Source organism: Miniopterus schreibersii, assembly GCF_964146895.1.
Source record: "Miniopterus schreibersii genome assembly, chromosome: 2".
Classification (NCBI taxonomy): Eukaryota; Metazoa; Chordata; class Mammalia; order Chiroptera; family Miniopteridae; genus Miniopterus; species Miniopterus schreibersii.
The window spans coordinates 81,069,472-81,090,654 of record NC_138102.1 but is presented as its reverse complement, the minus strand read 5'-3'; the positions used below and the strand labels follow the sequence as shown (position 1 = coordinate 81,090,654).

General features: G+C 34.2%; 1 protein-coding gene across 1 annotated transcript in view; it reads right to left on the bottom strand.

Annotated features, from left to right (window-relative positions):
• LRRC63 (leucine rich repeat containing 63) overlaps window positions 1-21,183 on the bottom strand; it is a gene marked incomplete at both ends in the record, with an annotated part of 86,436 nt that overhangs the window by 15,443 nt on the left and 49,810 nt on the right. Inside the window, one exon of the mRNA XM_081127744.1 lies at window positions 18,158-18,294. Within this exon, the coding sequence (XP_080983870.1) occupies window positions 18,158-18,294 (137 nt within the window). The remainder of the gene's footprint in view (window positions 1-18,157; window positions 18,295-21,183) is intronic.

Sequence of the window (21,183 nt, the reverse complement as noted above, 5' to 3'; positions counted from 1 at the left end):
TGAAGGGCTAAATACAACATTTATCAAAATCCCTAGTAAATATTCCTGCTTTGTATATGCTGTTCTCAAATATCTTCCTGTTTTCCCATATAAATAAAAGATGAAAAATTACTTGCATAGAAAGCAATATGAGCACAATATTTCATTAACTTTCTACTATCTTAGTGTGCATATAATGGTCCACATGGTCTGGCCCCAGACTACTTGTCCCACTCCACCACATTCACCTATGATCCAGCCTTTATTTGCTAAAATTCCCTGAATTAGCCAGTTCTCACATATTTCCAAATGCAATTGCCCCAACTTGACTTTTCAGTCGTCTTCATTTTTTAAAGTCTTGACTCAGATATCACCTTTTCCAAGGAATTCTTCCCAAATCTTCAGACTGTATGAGCAGCCTCTTCTGTTTCTCTCTTTAGCTCAGTCATAAAACTTACACATTGGGTAGTAAATGTCTGTCTTCTAAACTAGGAGATCTGGAAGCCAAGGATTCAATTTTACATTTCAGTATAACCAAGGTCTTGTACAGCACCTAGTACATCATAAGTGCTTAGTAAATTACAGTTGACTATAAGAATGGTGTCCCCAATTCATTTAAAATTATTTGTTCTGAGAAATTAATGAGACTGAATAGAAAAGTAAAACAAATGCCTTTTCAATTTAGTGGTCATCTCAGACATCATATCACCTCTGTAAAGAAAATATTAACATCACCTGTTTTTGTTTGTTTTTAATTCAAAATTATTTTATTTTATTTCCTTGCCTCAGGAAGTTTTAAAAACCATTTTGTCTTCCCTTATCACTTCAGGACTGGCAAACTAGTGTGGTTCTAGACTTTCACCATTGATGATAATTCCTGTTGATTGTGATGTTTAGTAGGAATTGTAGGCGGCATTGAAGAAGTTTATTAAGAAACTACATAAATTCTAGAGTTGAAATTTTTGTCATATACATGTGATTTTTTTAAAATTTTGTTTAAAATATTACAGATGTCCCTTTTTCTCCCCAATGACCTGTTCCACCCCTTCCTACCCCTTCCCCTACATGTGATTTTAGAGGGCAAATCTGTTTAGATGTCCTCAGTTTGGTCTGATACTCTATACCCCACTAGCACCAAATCTATGTCAATTTTTAGGATGTTTAGATTGTTTTACATTTATTTCATTGCTTTATTCATTAGCACATCATTGAGCAAGGAGGTACTTAAACTAGAACCATGCTGACTGCTTGGAAGTTTAGGTTAGCATTAATAATTACATAAAATAACATTAATCACTACCACAGCAATCTAAATATCATTTATTGAGAGCCTACTATTACTATGTGTTTATGGTAGTTTGAAATTATCTTTCACTGTACCACTGCAAGATTATTGTTATTTTTAACAGATAAAAAAATGGAAGCTGCAAGAAGTTAAGTCACTTACCAAGTTAGTATGAAATTAAATGTAGCTATCTTTTCTCTTCAGATATATGGATACAAAGGAATTTAATCCCTCTTTAACCAATAACAATATGAAAAAATAAATGTATGCAGTACCAGAATTAGCTCGGTTCTCATGTGCGCTGTTAGATTTTTTTGTTCTAAATAGCTTGTCTTTCCCAGAAAACATGCTTGCTAATTAAATCAAATAGAATAACATAAATAAGACAAAAACTTGATTCTGCTAGTTTAAAGTAGCTATTTTCTATGTCATTTTTATTCTGCTATACATTGAGAAAAAGATAAAGATACAGGCTGAGTCTAAAAAATTGTTTTTGCAGCAAATAATATTTGTTAAAAAATATGTGCTTTTTTCTGTTCACTAACGGGGTGATGACATCACCAAAATGTGTATTTTATCTTTCTTTTTATTTTTTTCTTTCCTTTCTTTTTCTTGTCTTTTCTATCTCAAAGTTTTGGAAAAAAGAAGAAACCTTTTGGATTTTTAAAATAATTTATTATCTTTATTTTACAAAATAATTAAGAGGCAAATTAAAGATCTTTTCATGGTTACAAAACTCCAAACATAACATGGGAGAGTGGATTCTACCTTTACACAGGTATGATAAGGGGCATAACTGTAAGGGGCCTACCTAGATGAGAACCCAGTTCTTTCTTCCTCTGAACTCTGGGCTTTCCTGTCTCCATGTTGCTTCATACTTTCTGCCCTAAGCAGGTCAAAGCAAACTATCAGGAGCAAAAATTTAGGCTTCAGTGAATTTTTGCTTTAACCAAATAGATTTTCTCCCCTATTTACTTTTATTTGGCTTATGTTGAAACAATCAACTGTTACATGATTTTAAACATATTGGATATTTTATTTTGTTTTAGAAATTTAGATCAAGGGGAGAAATCTGTGAAAATAACTAATAGAATTTATGAAGAAATTCACAAGATTTTATTAGATTTTTTATAACACCCTTGCAAATAGGAACAATTTTTCTAACCTTTCAGATAGAAACTGAAGTTGAGTGAGTCATCAGCTTGCCAAAGTTTGTGGCATCCAAGATGCAGAGCTTGCCTCAGATAGTACCTAACTTTTTCTACTATGTCACTTTGAGTCTCATGAAACTAGAAAGTTCTAGTTAGAAAAGGAAATAGTGAAAGAATTCATTACATTTTTAGAAAAACTTTGAGAAGTTTCCAAAATAATATATCTTGGGAGAAATATATATATTTTTTTAAGTATGAAAACCATAAGAAAAATTTAGAATAAGAATGAGAAAAATAGGAAAAGACAATCTTTAAAATACAATGCTTAGCCAATAAAATAAACGACCATTTTTTCTATGTTGAGTAAATCTTGAAAAAGTATATATCTTAGTTTAAATTCTAACACTATGATTTCAAACAAGTTGGGTAACCAATTATTTTACTTAAGAAAATACTGCTATATTTTATTTTAACTGCTAAATTACTGCTAACCCCCCTTTGTTCAAATGTCCTCTTTTCAATAAGGCTTACCCTAACTACCCCTTTAAAATTGTACTCTCATCACCCTTTCCTCTTCTAACTTTTACTTTTTTGTATTACTTATTACATTTTAACATATTATGTAATTTATTTATTATATATATTATTTATTGACTGTCTCTCCCTGTAAGAATGTAATCCCCCAAACAGTAGAAATATTTGACTGTCTTCGTATTAGTTCTCCATTGCTGCCGTAACAAATTGTAACACAAACTCAGTGCTTTAAAATGACACATTTATTATCTTAAAAGTTCTATAGGTCAGAAGTCTGGCATGGGTCTCACCATACTAAAATGAAGGCAGCAGCAGGGTTTCATTCCATCTGGAGACTCTAGGGATTATCTGTTTCCTTGATCATTCAGGTGGTTGGCAGAATTCAGCTCCTTCTGGCTGTAGAACTGATGGTGCTGATTTCTTGCTGGCTGTGAATTGAAGGCCATTCCTAGGTTCTACAAACTGCCACATTCCTTGACTCAGTCACTTTCCTCCATTTAAAAACCAGCAACAGCAAGTCACATCCTCACGTTGTCTCTCTCTCATCCATGCTTCTGCTTCCGTATCCCATTTTTAAGAGCTCATCTAATTAGACTGAGCTCACCCAGACAATCTAAGGTAATCTACTTTATGTTCAGTTTACTGGAAAACTTAATTTCATCTCCAACTTTAATTACTTTTACCATGTAATGTAACATATTCACATGTTCCAGAGATTAGGATGTGAACAACTTTGGGGACCATTGTGCTGTCTATCACAGTCCCCACTCTGGCCCCTAACAAATCACATCCTTCCCACATGAAAAATACACTAACCCATCCCAAGTTCCCCAAAGGTCCCATCCCATTACAGCATCAAGTCAAAGTCCAACATATCACCTAAATCTCAAAAGTTCCAAGTTTTGTCAACTAAATCAATATTGATAGTGCTCCAGGTATAATTCATCTATTGGCGCAGAAGTTCTTTAGGTGTGGGTCTGTAAAGCTAACAATACAAGTTATCTGCTCCTAAAATATAATAGTGAGGCAGGTATAGGGTAACAGTTATAGACATTTTGGTTCAAAAGGGATAAAATGGAAGGTAAAAAGGAATATTGATCCCAAGCAATTTGAAATCTAGCTGGATAAACTCCATTTGTTTTTAAGGCCTGGAAACAATCATCTGCAGTTCACAGCTCTGCTCTCTGGTTTCAAGTTTCTGCCCTACTAGCTCTTGGTTCTGCCCCCTAGGATAATAGTTTGACCTTCTGAACAGCTGGTTTCATATTCATGGATTTCTGAATTCACCCTCTGAGTCAGCCTCCCTTTTTTTTATTTTCATGAAAGTTAGCACACATTTGGTTAGAGTTCGCACACATTAGTTTTACCAGTCTGTTTCCTGACCATAGAATTTTGAGAGTCTCAGAGTCTTTTTTTCATTTCTTACACTCTTTGTTCTTTCTTATCAAAGCTGGTATTGTTTCTGTTGGTATATAAATGTCAAGAACCATGTGAGTCTTCCATGTATGTCATGGGAATTCATTCAGTGAGATATAAGTTTTGTCCTAGATAATCCCTTCTCTATTTTTGGCTTTTGCTGAAATGGGAGGCCATGGGATGCTAGCCATGATTAAAAAGGAATGGAATACTGATACATACAACAACATGGATAAATCTCAAAAATATTATGTTGAGTTAAAGATGCCAGACACACATACACAAAAACCAATTTGTTGTATGAATAAATTTATGTGCTTTTGAAGAACAAGAAAACAAGTCTATATTGTCAGAAGTCTGTAGACTGACTGGAAATGTCTACGAGGGAACTTTGGGGTAATGGGAATGCTCAATATCTTGTTCTGGATGATGGTTACATATGTGTATACATTTGTTAAACTCTTTATACCTAAGATCGTGCATTTTATTTTACGTAAGTTATACCTCAAAAATTTTTTAGAAAAATAGGAGGAAAGAGGGAAAAATCCAGGGTGCTAATTATGTTTTTTAAATTGTGGTAAAATATATATAACATAAAATCAGCTATTTTAATGATTTCCAGGTGCACCATTTATTATCATTACTTATAATAACAATATTATGCAACCACTATCCATTTCTATAACTTTTCCATAATTTCAAACAGAAATTCTATACTCATTAAACAATAGCTCCCCAGTTTTCCCTCTTTCCCCTGCCCCAACTCCTAGTAGCCTCTATTCACTTTTCTGTCTCTATGAATTTGCCTGTTCTAGATACTTCATATAAGTGGAATTATACAGTATCTGTCCTTTTATGTCTGAATTATTCCACTTAGCATAGTGTTTTCAAAGATCATTTTTGTTGTAGTATATACCAAAATTTAATTCTTTTTACAGATGAAGAATAATCTATTGTATGTATGTGTCATATTTTGTTTATACATTAATCTGTTAATGTACATTTGGGTTGTTACTACCTTTTGGCTATTGTGAGTAAAACAATTAGTTTTTCCATTTTTCTGTTGATGAACATTTGAATTGTTTCCTGTTCCAGGCTACTGTAAATAAAACTGCTGTGGACGTTCTCATAGAAGGTTTTTTATTGAGGCTAAGATCTACCTTCTCTCCCTTATGCAGGAGTGATTGAGAGCTACTAGAGAAAAGTACACATTAATGTAGATTAGAGCCACTACAAATTCATCATTTCCAGTCTCAGCTAAGCCCATATCATTGTCTGTCAAACTTTCATTTTTTTGTGTGTACTTTATTCTCTTTGGCATTCCTCTGAATATTAACACCAAATCATCACACTGTCTTTAAAGCTTTTTTTCAATCTTCACTTTTCTTGCTCTTAAAGATTATTTTAAGTCATTTCAGAGTAATCTTTCTCAATTGATACATATAGGAGCTAAGTGACTCTTTGTTGACTGAATAAATTTTCTATTTTCTTACCCATATAATTGCAAATTTTCCACTTTTAGGGGATGATTAATCTTCCTATTCTAGGCCAACATCTCCATCTGTGCCCATGACCCTTTTCTCTCTCACCTCCCACAAAATTTTGCACTGTCAGCTAAATTCTATTCCCTACTGTTTCCTTTCCATTATCCTATGAATACGCCTTAATTTTCATAAAAATTTTTTCGTAGAAAGCAAATAACAGCAACAATTTTTTTCTAATATTCCACATTCTTTCTCGCTTTCATCTAATCTCTCTCCCCCCTATTGCACCCAATTTTCTCCAAAGAGTGGTCTTCACACTCTATTACCAATTTTACTTCTCCCATTCCATTTAAACCCACCCTAAACTGGCTTTTGTTCCTCTCATTCCACTGAAACTGTTCTCAGCTTTAATCTTATTGAGATTTTCTATTGTATTTGACACTGCTCTTCATCTTTCAGTTTTGAAATAGTTCTCTTGCTTGGCCTGCATGATGCATCTGGTTTGCTTTATGCAATTTGAACATTTTTTTCTTACCCTTTATAATTTCTCTTTCTCTGTCCATACTTGAAACATTGGTGTTTCTCCAGGAATATCTCCTCAGAAGATTCCTCTACACATTTTCTCTGGTTTCACTTATTGTATGCTGATAGTTCAAAATCTTTATCTCCAACTTTGTGATCAGCACCACAACTCAAAAACAACATGTTAATTTAAAACTGAATTTATTATTTCTCTTCCTTCAAACCTTCTCAGCTTTAATCTTGTCACTTGCCTGCTAAAATCCTAGCAATGGTTTCTCATTTCACTTTCACCTGAGGCCACACTCTAATTTCATTGTGTCCTAAACCATAATGGCTGTCAGTCTTTGAAGAGACCAACCTCTTATTTATTTCACATAATTATTCCCACTGCATGAAATATTCTTCATACTTGACCTGGTAAGTTTCTGCTTAAATGCCATTTCCTCAAATGAGTCTGTCTTAGTGACTCAATTTATTTATGTCCCTCCTGACATCATTTATTTTAATTTATTAATTTATTATTTATTTATTTATTTATGAATTATTGAATTTATTGGGATGACATTGGTTAATAAAATTCTATAGGTTTCAGGTGTACAGTTCTGTTATACATCATCTGTATATTGTATTGTGTTTTTCACCATCCCATGTAAAGTCTCCTTCCATCAGCATTTATCCCCCCTATACCCTCTTCTACTTCCACCCATACCCCTTCCCTCTGGTAATCACCATACTGTTAGGGTTTATGGGTATTTAGTTTTAGTTTTTGTTTTGTTTTTTGGCTTAGTCCCTTCATCTTTTTCACCCAGCTGTTAGTCTGTTCTCTTTATCTATGAGTCTATTTTTATTTTGTTTCTTAGTTTATTTTTGTTCATTAGATTCCACATATAAATGAAATCATATGGTATTTCTCTGACTGTCTTATTTCACTTTAGCATAATACTCTTCAAGTCCATCCATGCAGTTGCAAAGGTAAGATTTCCTTCTTTTTTACTGCTGAGTAGTATTTCATTGTGTAAATGTATCACAGTTTTTTTATCCATTTATCTACTGAAGGATACTTGGGCTGCTCCCAAACCTTGGCTATTGTAAATAATTATGCAATGAACATAGGGATACATATATTCTTTGAAAATAGTGTTCGAGTTTCTTTGAATATATTTTCAGAAATGGAAATGCTGGTTGATAGGAAAGTTCCATTTTTAATTTGTTGAGATAACTCCATACTGCTTTCCACAGTGGCTACATCAATCTACATTCCCACCAACAGTGTACGAGGGTTTCCTTTTCTCCACATCCTTGCCAACACTTGCTGCTTTATTGATGATAGCCATTCTGACAAGTGTGAGATGATAATCTCATTGTGGTTTTAATTTGCATTTCTCTGATGGTTATTGACTTTGAGCCTTTTTTCATATGTCTATTGGCCATCTGTATACCCTCTTTGGAGAAGTGTCTATTCAGGTCCTTTGCCCAATTTTTAATTAGATTGTGTTTTTTATATGTTTATTGGGTTTTATAAGTTCTTTATAAATTTTGGCTATTAACCCATTATCAGATGTATCATTGGTGAATATGTTCTCCAATTCAGTGAGCTGTCTTTTCATTTTGTTGATGGTTTCTTTGCTGTGCAAAAACTTTTTAATTTGATGTAGTTCCATTTGTTTTCTGTTTGTTGGTAGGTTGGTTTGTTTCCCTTGCCAGAAGAGATATATCAAAAAAAATATTGCTATGAGAAATGTCCAAAAATTTTCTGCCTGTTTTCTTCTAGGATTTTTATGGTTTCAAGCCTAACATTTAAGCCTTTAATCCATTTTGACTTTACTCTTGTGTAGGTTGTAAGTAGGTGGCTTAGTTTCATTTTTTGCATGTACCTGTCCAGTTTTCCAAATACCATTTATTGAATAGACTGCCTTTCCCTTATTGTATTTTCTTGACTCTTTTTTCAAATATTAATTCACTGTAGAGGCATGGTTTTATTTCTGAGCTCTCTATTCAGTTCCATTGATCTATATGTCTATTTTTATGCCAGAACCATGTTCTTTTGATTACTATGGACTTGTAGTATAGTTTGATATCAGATAGTTTGATATCAGACACTTCCAACTTTGCTCTTTCTCAAGCTTGTAGTGTATATTCAGGGTCTTTGTGGTTTTATATAAATTTTTGAAATATTTGTTCTAGTTCTGTGAAGTGTGCCATTGGTATTAACGAGGGAATTAAATTGAATCTCTAGATTGTTTTAGGTAGTGTGGACATTTTAATGATATTAATTCTTCCCATTCATGAACACAGTATTTTATTTATTTATTTACTTATTCACTTATTTATTATTTATTTTTGTGGCAAATGTAAATAGGATTGTTTTCTTAGTTTCCTTTTTTGGTAGTTCATTATTGGTGTATAAAAATGCAACTGATTTCTGGATTTATTTTATATCCTGCTACTTTACTGAATTCATTTAACAATTCTAGTAGTTTTTTGGCGGAATCTTTAGGGTTCTCTACAGTAACATGTCATCTGAAAATAATGAGTTTCCCTTCTTCCTTTCCAATTTGGATGCTTTTTATTTCTTCTTGTCTGATTGCTGTGGCTAGGACTTCCAGTACTATGTTGAATAAGAGTGGTGAAAGCAGACATCCCTGTGTTGTTCCCAATTTTAAGGGAAATGACCGAAGCTGTTGCCCATTGACTAAGGTGTTGGCTGTGGGTTTGTCAAACATGCCCTTTATTACACTGAGATTTACTCCCTCTGTTCCCACCTTGCTGAGAGTTTTTATCATAAATGGGTGCTACATTTTATCAAATTCTTTTTCTGCATCTATTGATATGATTATGTGTTTTTTATCATTCATTTTGTTTATAAGGTGTATCATATTAATTCATTTGTGGATATGTAATAAATGTAATATTTCCCACTTGATCATTTTAATGTATTGCTGGATTGAGTTTGCTAATATTTTGTTGAGAATTTTATCTATGTCCATCAGGAATATTGGCCTATAAGTTTCTTTCTTTATTGTGTCTTTATCTGGTTTTGGAATTAGGATAATCCTGGTCTCATAAAATAGGCTTGGGAGTCTTCTTTTCTCTTCAAATTTTTAGGATAGTTTAAGAAGGATAGGTGTTAGTTCTTTGAATGTTTGGTAAAATTCACCTGTCAAACTATCCAGTCCAGGGCTTTTATTTGTTGGGAGTTTTATTATTGCTTCAATTTCATTAGTTGTAATCTGTCTATTCAGATTCTCTGATTCTTACTGATTTACTTTTGGAAGATTGAATGTTTCTAGGAATTTATCCATTTCATCCAGATTGTACAGTTTGTTGGCATATAGTTGTTCATAATATTTTCTTACAATTGTTTATATTTCTGTGGTGTCAGTTGTCACTTCTCTTTTATTTCTGATTTTATTTATTTTGGTCATTTCTCTCTCTTTTTTTTTATGAGTCTGGTTAAAAGATTGTCAATCTTGTTTATTTTCTCAAAGAATCAGCTCTTGGTTTCCCTGATCTTCTGTACTGTTTTTGCCAGACTCATTTATTTCTACTCTTATATTTAATACTTCCTTTCTTCTACTCATTTTGGGCCCTGTTTGTTGTTCTTTTTCTAGTACCTTTAAGTGTAAAGTTAGATTGTTTGTTCGATAATTTTCTTGTTTCTTGAGATAGGTCTGTAATGTTATGAATTTCCTCTTAGGACTTCTCTTGTTGTGTCCCATAGTTTTGGGTTGTTGTGTTGTCATTTTCATTTGTTTCAAGATAGATTTTGATTTCTTCCTTGATCTCATGTTAACCCATTCATTGTTTAGTAACATGTTGTTTAGCCTCCATGTCTTCATGGTTGTTTTTTTTCACTTTTTTTCAGTTTTTTGTCTTGAGATTGATTTCTAGTTTTGTACCATTATGGTCAGAGAAGATGCTTGATGCAATTTCAGTCTTCTTAAATTTATTGAGAGTTGTTTTGGGTCTTAACATGTGGTCTATTCTAGAAAACATTCCATGTGCACTTGAAAAGAATGTATATTCTGCTGCTTTGGGGTGAAATGCTCTGAAGATATCAATTAAATCCATCTGATCTAATGTGTCATTTAAGATTGCTGTTTCCTTGTTGATTTTCTGTCTAAAAGATCTATCCATTGATGTCAATGGGGTGTTAAAAGCCCCTACTATGACTGTATTACTGTTGATCTGCCTGTTTATGTCCACCAAGATTTGCTTTATATATTTAGGCGCTTTTATGTTGGGTGTATCAATATTTACAAGGTTTATATCCTCTTATTAGATTGCTACCTTTATCATTATGTAGTGTCTTTTTTAGTCTCTTACTATAATCTTTGTTTTAAAGTCTATTTAGTCAGATATAAGTATTGCTACCCCAGCTTTATAAAAAAATTTTTTGCATGAAATATTTTTCTGTCTCTACTTTTAGCCTATGTGTATCTTTTGTTCTGAGGTGGTGTCTTGTAGACAGCATATATATGAGTCGCTTTTTTTCTTTTTCCTTTTTTTATATACATTCAGCTGTCCAATATCTTTTGATTGGAGCATTTAAGCCATTTACATAAAAGTGATGCCTGGCAAGTGTGACTTTGTTGGTTGAGAGTCATCCCATGCACCAAAAATATTGGTTCTATTTCCTGTCAAGGCACATGCCTGGGTTGTGGACTCGATTCCTTGTAGGGGGCATGCAGGAAGCAGCTGATGGATATTTTTTATCTCTCTTTCCTTTCTTCTCTCACAAAAATAAATAAAAACTTATTTTAAAAAATAATAAAAAATTTTAAAAATTTCAAAAGTGATTGTTGATAGGTACTTATTTATTGCCATTTTATTATTTTAATTATGTTGCTTTGTTGTCTTTTTTCCTCCTTTTTCTTTCCTTTTTTCCCTTCCTTCGAAGCCTCCTCCTCCTCTTCCTCCTCCTCCCCCTCTTCTTCTTCTTCTTCTTCTGCTTCTGCTTCTGCTTCTGCTTCTTCTTCCTCTTCTTCTTCTAGCAGACCCTTTAACATTTCTTTTAATACTGGTTTGGGGGTAACAAACTCCTTTAGCTTTTTATTGTCTAGGAAGTTCTTTATTTTTCCTTCAATTTCAAGTGATAGTCAAGTTGTCTTGGTTGTAGGTCCTTGCTTTTCATCACTTTGAACATTTCATGCCAGTCCCTTCTGGCCTGAAATGTTTCTATTGAGAAATCAGCTGTCAGTCTTATGCGAGCTCTTTTGTAGGTAAATTTCTCTTGCTGCTTCTTTTGTCATTTTAATTATGATGTGTCTTGGTGTAGCCTCATTGGTTTCATCTTGTTTTGGACTCTTTGTGCTTTCTGGTTTTGTGTGTCTTTTTCCTTCACCAGGTCAGGAAAAGTTTTGGTCATTATGTCTTAAAATAAGTTCTTGGTCCCTTTCTCCCTATCTTTTTCTTCTGGTACTCCTATGATGAAGATGTTGTCATGCTTCTTGTTGTCCCAAAAGTCCCAGAGACAATCTTCATTTTTTTAAATTATTTTTTCTTTTTGTTGCTCTGATTGTTTTTCTACATTACCTCCCAAATCGCTGATTTAATTTTCTACTTCATTCAACCTACTGATTATTTCTTCTAGTGTATTCTTCATTTCAGATATTGTATTCTTCATTTTTGACTGATTATTTTACATGTTTTCTATGTCCTTTTTTGAGTGCTGTAGTTCTCACTAAGTTTCTTGAGTATTCTTATAACCATTGTTTTGAATTCCATATCTGATCAATTGCTTGCTTCCATTTCATTCTTCTCTTTTTGTGGAGATTTCTCCTGTTTTTTCATTTGAGGCATGTTTATTATCTCTACATTTTGGTTTCCTCTTTGTGCTTGTTTCTATGTATTAGGTAAATCTTCTGTGACTTGCAGTCTCAGTAGGGTGGCCTTATATGGTAGATATGCTGTGTGACCCAGTGGTATAGTCTTCTTTATCACCTTAGCTGGGTGATATAGGCATGTTCCTTGTATAGGTTTTGTGGGACCACTTGTTGTAATTGCATATGGATTGATATAGGCCCATTCATGTGTGGTTCGACACTCAGCCAGGCTGACTATAAGGACCAACCTGGACCATATTGTATGAACTTCTGTGTAGTTGTTGACCACATGTAGCAACATTTACAGGGTCTGGTGCTGCTGAGTTCTCCCTTTGTATGTGGCCCTTGTGAAGCTAAATGGATCCTGCCCTCATGTTGTCTGATGCTGGCTTCTGGGTGTTTTGTTTTTGGGACCTCTTGGGAAGGACTCTGGTACAAGTCAATGTCATACACTGCCTGTGACTAGCACTGGGCAACCTGTTTAAAGCTATAAAGCAATTCATGGTTTGTGGCTGTCTCTTCTGGGCCTTAGTGTGTATAAGAAGGACCAAGCTATGCACCAAGGCCAGGTTTTATGAGCACTGGACCCAGGGAAAGGTCAGCAAAAGTCCCAAGACACCCCGAGAGCCACCTTCACCTGCCTCTGCCTGCTGACTGCCTGTTAGGTTCAGTCTGAAAGAACCTCTGGAAGTACCTGAGTTGCATTATGTAGGTTCTCAGCGAGTCAAAAGGTAAGGATGAGTGGTGTTCACCAGATTGATACAGGTTCAAGCTTAGAGCCAGTGCTGAGTCTGAGGGTGCTCAGCAAATGTCTCAGGGTGTACCAAGTCTAGCTGCCATGCACTGGGTGTTCACACATTTTTATGGTGGGGAAGGGTCTCAGGGAGTTGTCAGGGTGGGGTTAGCAGAGTTTCTCAGGCTTGAACAGATCAAAATTTGGTTGTGTGAAGGGAGAGCCCTGCAATAATTGGGTGTGTGAGGGGAAAAATGGCCCCTATCTTAGAGCTACAAAACTCAGTTTGCCCCAGATTCATCTCAGAGCCCAATCTCAGCAGGAAAGTGCTTCCAGTAGTGGGGAGGTTGGGGCTAGTGGATCTCTGGTGATGGGGAGGTGCTGGTCAGGCTTAAGGGAAGGTGAGGAGAGTGGCTCCTGTCCAAGAGCCACACCAATTTGTCCATCCTATAATCTGCCCAGTCTTCAGCATGGTGGAGCCATCAGGAGTCAGGAGAGTGGGGCTTCCAGGAACCTGGCAACTGGGGCTAGCAGATCTCCTATGAAGGGGAGGTGTCAGTAGAGTCACGGGAAAGTGAAGGGAATTGCTCCTACTTCAAAGCCACACAACTCAGTTACTGACACCTCCCTCAGTCTGCCCAGACCTCTACACTTCAGCCAAGGCAACTGACTCTTCAGCAGGGCACAAGCTCTGAAGGGTGAGGTGGCAGGTAGACCAGAGGGTGAGACTTTTGCATTCCCTGGGCTGATGGAACTTGGAAGGGAGTGTTTCACCTAAGAAAGATGGTATCTGTGGTATGGGAGAGGAACTCAGCTCAGGGATCCTGGTGGCTGTCCCTTTAGCTCTATCCCCAGAGCTACAAACCCCAGTTGTTCTTCACACAACTCTAGTCTGTTCTGCCCTCTCTTTGGAATGCAGGGTGAGTGGCTGGGAGTGACATTTTGTGCATTAGCCCTTTAAGAGGGTGCCTGTGTCTCTCTGTGTCTCTAGGACTACCACCTTTCCCTGGTGGACAGAATCCTTGCTGATTTTCATAGCCAGATATTATGTAGGCACCTTTTCCTGGCTCTAGTGCTCTGGGCTTGAAAGCCTGGCTTGGGGTTGAGACCCTGTGCTTCTCAGGCTAAACCCTTGCAACTGAGATATCCCTCCAGATCTCAACTAATGCCCATTGGATCAGGGCCAGCCCTTTTTGCATCTCTGCTCTTCCTACCAGTCTCAATGTGGTTTCTTCTATAAATCCTTGGTTATCAGACCTGTTCAGCTAGTCTTCAGTTGGTTATTCACACTGATTTTTCTATAATTTAGTTGTAATTTTTGTTTGGTCATGGAGGAGGTAAATGTGCCTTCCACCTACTCCACTGCCATCTTGGATCCACTTCTGACATCTTTCTTATTGATCTTTGCATTTATAAGCCCTTAGGATGTTTTATATTTATATTCTTATTGTGGTGTTTGTTAAAAATTCTCTTGTCTTTTCCTGGATTCTAAATTCCATAAGAGAAAGAATAATGCCCTTTTCATTTATCAATTTAAGCTCAAATCTTAGCACAAAGCTCAGTATTACGTAAATAGTCAAAATATATATTTACATTATTGAATTATTTCACTCTAACTAAAAATCTTGGAGTAATGTTGACCTTTTTTTCCTTTGACTCCTCCATTCCCCATACTCTCTATGTCTAATCAATACCAGATCTGGCAAATTTTACCTCAGTTAGTTAACAGTTTGTTCCTTCTTCTCTGTGCTATCATTGCCTTAGAAGTGCTTTTTAACTCTTGCCTGGGCTACTGTAATAACTTGCCAGCTGGTTGCCTTCTATTTTGTTTTATCACCTCACATGTAGCCACCACCATGAGCTAAAATCCACCAATGATCTGAATCTACCACTCTTCTTTGGGAAACCCTTTAATAGAACCTCACTGCTTATAGCATACAATACAAGTTATTTGCCTTAGCTCACAAGGCCCTTAGACAATCTGGTCCCTGCCTATATCACCACTCTAATTTCTTACCATTTGGCCTTGCTTTCTAAGCTTCCAAAACAGCAAACTACTTGTAATTCCCACCCCACATTATATATGCTGCTTCATCTCTCTCTTGTTTGTATACGTTGTTACTTTTATTTAAAAAAATATCCACCCTATAATTTGTCATACTACCTCTTGCTATTTCTCACTATTAACCTGGGTAATTCACACTTAGTTACATTTGGATCAAGTATCATCTTTTGGAGGGAGCCATCTCTGACTCGCTAGATTGGGTTACATGCCACTGTTTGGAATTTTACAATGTGCATCTCCATTATTTTACTTTACCTAATTGTGTTCAATTGTCTGCCTTTCCCTTAGATGGTGAGCTCCTAGGAACACACAGTAGATAATTCACAAATATCTACTGAATTAATTACAAAAATGAAAATATAATATTCAAAGTATATCAGTGCAATTACTTGTAACAGTAATGATATCCACTTACATAATTATTTGGTTCAGTGCACTTCACTCAATTTTATCCAGTTACTGCTCCCTTAGTCCTGCCACTCTACATTGGGTCTTCTTTGCTCAACAAGCTAAAGTTCTGACAATAACCTTTAACTGCAAAGAATTCAACACCTTCATTCTACACTGTATAAGTTTCCTCTATGTGAGTTTACATTTAACAAGCTCTGCAAATGAACATTATTACCTATATCAGAGCTTGCTCTAAGTCTTCTCTGAGGTCAATAAAGTTAATTCCCATGATTATTATATTATTATTATTACCATAATTCCAAATATGTTTTTAATTCTTGGCTTCAATATGCTGTCAATCATCCCTTGATATGTATACATATCCATGGTATTTAATAAAGATGTACTGCTTTATTTTAGAAACTAATATTTTTGAGAAATACCTCCTTAAAACTTGGTTTTTAATAATTTTTTTCAATTATAGTTGATATACAATGTTATATTAGTTTCAGGTGTATAACCCAGGGGTTGAACATTATATAACTTACTAAGTGATCACCCTGATAAATTGAGTACCCATCTGACACCATACATAGTTATTACAATATCATTGACTATATTTCATATGTTGTATTTACAATCTTATGACTATTTTATACTTCTTAATTCCTTCATCTTTTCACCTATTCCACCAGCACCTTCCCATCTTTCACTCAGTCCCTCAACTCCCACCCCTCTGGCAACCATCAGGTCTCACTCGGTGCCTATGAGTCTGTTTCAATTTTATTTGTTTTGTTCTTTAGATTCCACATATCAGTGAAATCATATGGTATTTGTATTTTTCTGACCAACTTATTTCACTGAGTATAATACCCTTTAGGTCCATCCATACTGTCTCAAATGATAAGATTTCATTCTTTTTTATGGCTTAATAATATTCCATTGTATATATGTAGCACAGCTTTTTTATCCACTTGCCTATTTATGGGCACTTGGGTTGCTTCCATAGCTTGGCTATTGTAAATGACACTGCAATGAACATGGGGTTGCATATATTTTTTCAAATTAGTGTTTTGGATTTTTTCAGATAAATCCCCAGGAATGGAAACACTGGGTCACAAGGCAGATCATTTTTAATTTTGTTGAGTAAACTACATACTGTTTTCCAGAGTGGCTGCACCAATCTGCATTCCTACCAACAGTGCACAAGTGTTCCCTTTTCTCCACATCCTTACCAACACTCACCATTTGTGGATTAATTTGCAGATGATAGTCATGGGGACAAGTGTGAGGTCTCCTTAAAACTTTAGTTTATAACCAATAATTCAAACTAATTTGCTTAATGTCTAAGCAATGAAAAATGTTGACCAGGTAATTATGATCAGGTTTTAGTTGCTTTAAGCATTTTTACATTTTGCTTAAATGAGTTATGGTTATATAAAGTATATGATTATGATTGTAGATTATTCAGTATTAATTTGTTTATATGCATATACGTACATATGTCTATATATGTATGGTATATAGTTGCATGTGTGTATATATAGGTATGTGTATAAATAAACATTCACAGAGAAATAATTATAGATATGTGTACACACAGATTAGTACGTATATATATTACTTAGCTCAGTTCACTGAGAGTCTCTATAAGCAATGTCATCCCAATAGCAATGGGGACATTCAATACTTAGATATCAGTTTTTAAATATCATTCTTCAATAAAAAGAAGACAGGATCCTGGCCAGTGTGGCTCAGTTGCTTGGAGGATCATCCCACGTGCCAAAAGCTTGCAGGTTCAATTCCTGGGCAAGGCACATACTCAGGTTTTGCATTCAATTCCTGGTGGGGGTGCATGTGGGAGGCAATCAATTGCTGTTTCTCTCTCTCCCTCTCTCTAAAATAAATCAAAACATATCCTTGGGTGAGGATTAAAAAAAACAAAAACGGTGTTTTTTTAGAGAAATGGCTGATTCTATTATCAAGGTAGGGAAAATACAATTTATGCTACCGTGGAAAAATATAGATGAATCAAACAGAAATAAAATTCTCATAATGCAATTTTCTTACTGCCTTAATGTTTATTCTTTCTTTTTACATATTATTTATAATGTGTGATTTGTATATGTACATTTTTATACAGAAATGGTATAATATTTTACATACTTTTTTATTCTTTTAAATGACTAAGTAATGTTAAAGTTTATGAATATAGAATTTGTTGGATTGTTAATTACAAACTGTGCTCAATGAAGAACTTTAGAAATGAATTTTGATGCACTTCCTTAATTAGTACAAGAATCTTCTTTGAGAAATATTGTTCAGCTGTTTAAGGGTCCCTGCTCCTTTGTCCTTAACCTACATTCAATTAGTTAAACATTTACTGGAAGAGGTATATTGTTTTTGCACTTGATAAATGTTTTGATTTTAATTTTTATTAGTAATTAAATAATTGTGTGGGGAAAAGCCATCTCTTTTAAAACCAAATATCAACATTCCTATTAGAGTTTAAAGGATCTTAGATATCATAAAGACTAATTTCTTTATGTTCACACATTAGAAAATTGAAGTTGAGAATGGTTAATTGCCATCTATGTGGTTGGTAGGATTATTTTTAACACAACAATGAAAAACAAGTCATTGTTTTAAATAGCTAAAAAGAATTTTTAAATAGCTAAAAAGTTGCTAACTGCTTTCAAAGGGGGAACTGATCCTTTTCTAAATCATAAGCTCTTCATTTTCTATGTTTATAATTTCAAATCGTCAACCTTACCCAGGAGGAAGAGTCATAATCAAATTAAAGGCAATGTTGAGAACTCTAAGGTACTTAAGTTGTTGAATTTCAGAAGGGATTACTTTGATAGGATTATTTCTCAGGATCAGTATTTGTAAATATTTAAGACAAAATATCTGAGGAACAGAAAAGAGAAACAAACATGAGTAGAATAACAAAGTATACAAATTCTTATTTGTTACATTTTATAAACCCTTTAAACTAAAGTAGTAGAGTCAGTATAGTAACATTAATTGTATGTATCACATATATCAAATACCTTTGGAAAGCTTTAAAAATAACTGACCAGCATAATATGCATGATATGTAAAATAGTGCTGTACACATATCACTTGACTCATGTGTACAGCACTATTTTCTAAATGGGAAAGTCATCTTATTTAATCAACCTACGGTTTCATAAGAGACAATTACTCAAAGGAGGAGGGAGGAAGGAGGTGTCTGCAGAACCAAAAATATAAGTGGAATTAATCTAAGTAATCAATGAGTTATCATAACCAGGTTGTTTCATTCTCACATCATAGTACTCATACACACTGACTTTTCATATAAAATTTAGAATATACCACTTAAATTTATGATCTTTACTTGATTAATATATTTCTTTCTCTCTGGTGAATCATAATAAGATCTTACATTAACTATCTTTAACACTAAATTAAACCTTTTTATAATCATAAAGATCTAAATTGGTGGAATAAATCATGCTCATTCTTGCAATTAGAAGTTAAGTCCTCCAAGTTTGTCTTTCCCTTTCCAAGATGGCTTTGGCTATTTGGAATCCCTTGCATTTCCTTACAGACTCTAAGTCAGCTTGTCAAATTCTACAAAATAGGACAGTTGTAATTTTCACAGGGATTGCAATAAATCTGTAGATCAATTTGGAAGTATTGCCATCTTAAAATATTAAGTCTTCAGATCCATGAACATGGGATGCCTTGTCATCTGAGTAGGTTGCCTTTAATTGCTTAACAATGTTCTATAGTTTTCACAGTATAAGTTTTGCATTTTTGTTAAATTTGCTCCCCCAAATTTTACTCTTTTTCATGTAGATAAAATTTCTTTCTTACTTTATTGTCAGTATTGTTTGTTGCTATTTTGTAGAAATAAAATTGATTTTTGTTTATTGATCTTGTACACTACAACCTTGCTGAAAACATTCATTAGTTCTAATTTTCTTTTTTTAGTGAATCCCTTTAGGATTTCTATATATAAGACCATGTCATCTACAATTAGAGATAGTTTAACTTTCTTTTTAAATCTGATGTCTTTTATTTCTCTTTTTTGCCTAATCTCCTTGGCTAGAAAGTCTAGTACAATGTTAAATACAAAGTGGCAAGAATATACATCTTCATCTGGTTCTTGATCTTAGGAGGAAAACTTTGAGTATTTCATCATTAAAAGTGATATAAGCTGTGGGTTTTTTGAGGATGCCCTTTATCAAGTTGAAGTCATCACCTCTATTTCTAGATATTGAATGTTTTTGCCATGAAAGGATGGTGGATTTTGTAAAATGTTTTTTTCTGTCTCTATTGAGATAACTGTATGGTTTCTCCCCTTTACTATGTTAAAATGTTATATCACATTGAATGATTTTTGTATGTTTATCCAACCTTGAATTCCCAGGATAAACATCACTTGGTCATGGTGTAAAATTCTCTTTCTATGTTGTTTTGCTAGCATTTTGTTGAGAATTTTTGCATTTATATTCATAAGAGATATTGTTCTGTAGTTTGTTTTTCTTTCCATATCTTTGTCTAGTTTGGTATCAGAGTATTACTGCTTTACTAGTTTGAATTGGGGTTTTCCCTTCTCTTCTTTTTTTTTTTGAAGAGTTTGTAAAGGATTGGTGCTAATCCTTCTTAAGATGTTTGGTAAAATTCACCAAGGAAGTTATCTGGTTCTGGAATTTTCTTTGTGGAAAGTTTTAAAATTACTATTGAACTCTTTCCTTTTTAGAGACATTCAGATTTTCTATTTCTTTTTGAGTCCTTTCTTGTGTCTTTCTAGGTATGTGCCCATTTTGTGAAAGTTATCTAGTTGGTTTGTTTACAGTTATTTGTAGTATTCTCTTAAATCTTTTTTATTTCTGTAAGTTTGGTAGTAATATCCACTCCTTCATTCCTAACTTTAGTAACTCAGGTCTTCTTTTTTCTTGGTAAGTTTATTTAAGGTTAGTCAATTTTGTTGATCTTTTAAAGTATCAACTCAGTTTTTTTGATCTTTGTTTATTGTTTTTCTATTCTTTTTTAAATATCTTTATTGATTTCAGAGAGAGGAAGGGAGAGGGAGAAAGAGAGAAACATCAATGATGAGAGAGTCTTTGATCAGCTGCCTCCTGCAGGCCCTCAACTGGGGATTGAGCCCACAACCCAGGCATGTGCCCTGACCAGAATCTTAGGTCAATGCTCAACTGCTGAGCCACACCCAGCTGGGCTCTATTCTTAATTTCACTAATTTGTGTACTAATTTTTATTACTTTCTTCTTTCTTTAGGCTTAGTTTGCTCTTTTTTATAGTGGCTTAAGATGGGAGATTAGGTTATTGATATTTCTTTTTAAATATATGTATTTATAGCTATAAATTTCCCTCTGAGCACTGGTGAAGAGGTATCCCATAAATTTTGGTATGTTGTCGTTTCATTTTCATTCATCTTAAAGTATTTTCTAATTTCCCTTTTAATTTTTTTAATGGAATCATTAGTTATTTAAGAATGTGTTGCTTAATTTTTATATATTTCCAAATTTCTTTCAGTTATACTGAAAGAAATCAGTTGATCTTTAATTATATTACACTGTGGCCAAAAATATACTTTCTGTGATTTTCAATTGTTTAAGTGTATTGAGATTTACTTTGTAACCTAACATATGGTCTGTCCTGGAAAATACTCTACGTGAATTTGAGAATTATGTATTCTTCTGCTATTGGTTGAAGTGTCCCATAGAGATCTATTAGGTCTAAGTGATTTATAGTGTTGTTCAAGACTTTTATTTCTTTGTTGATCTG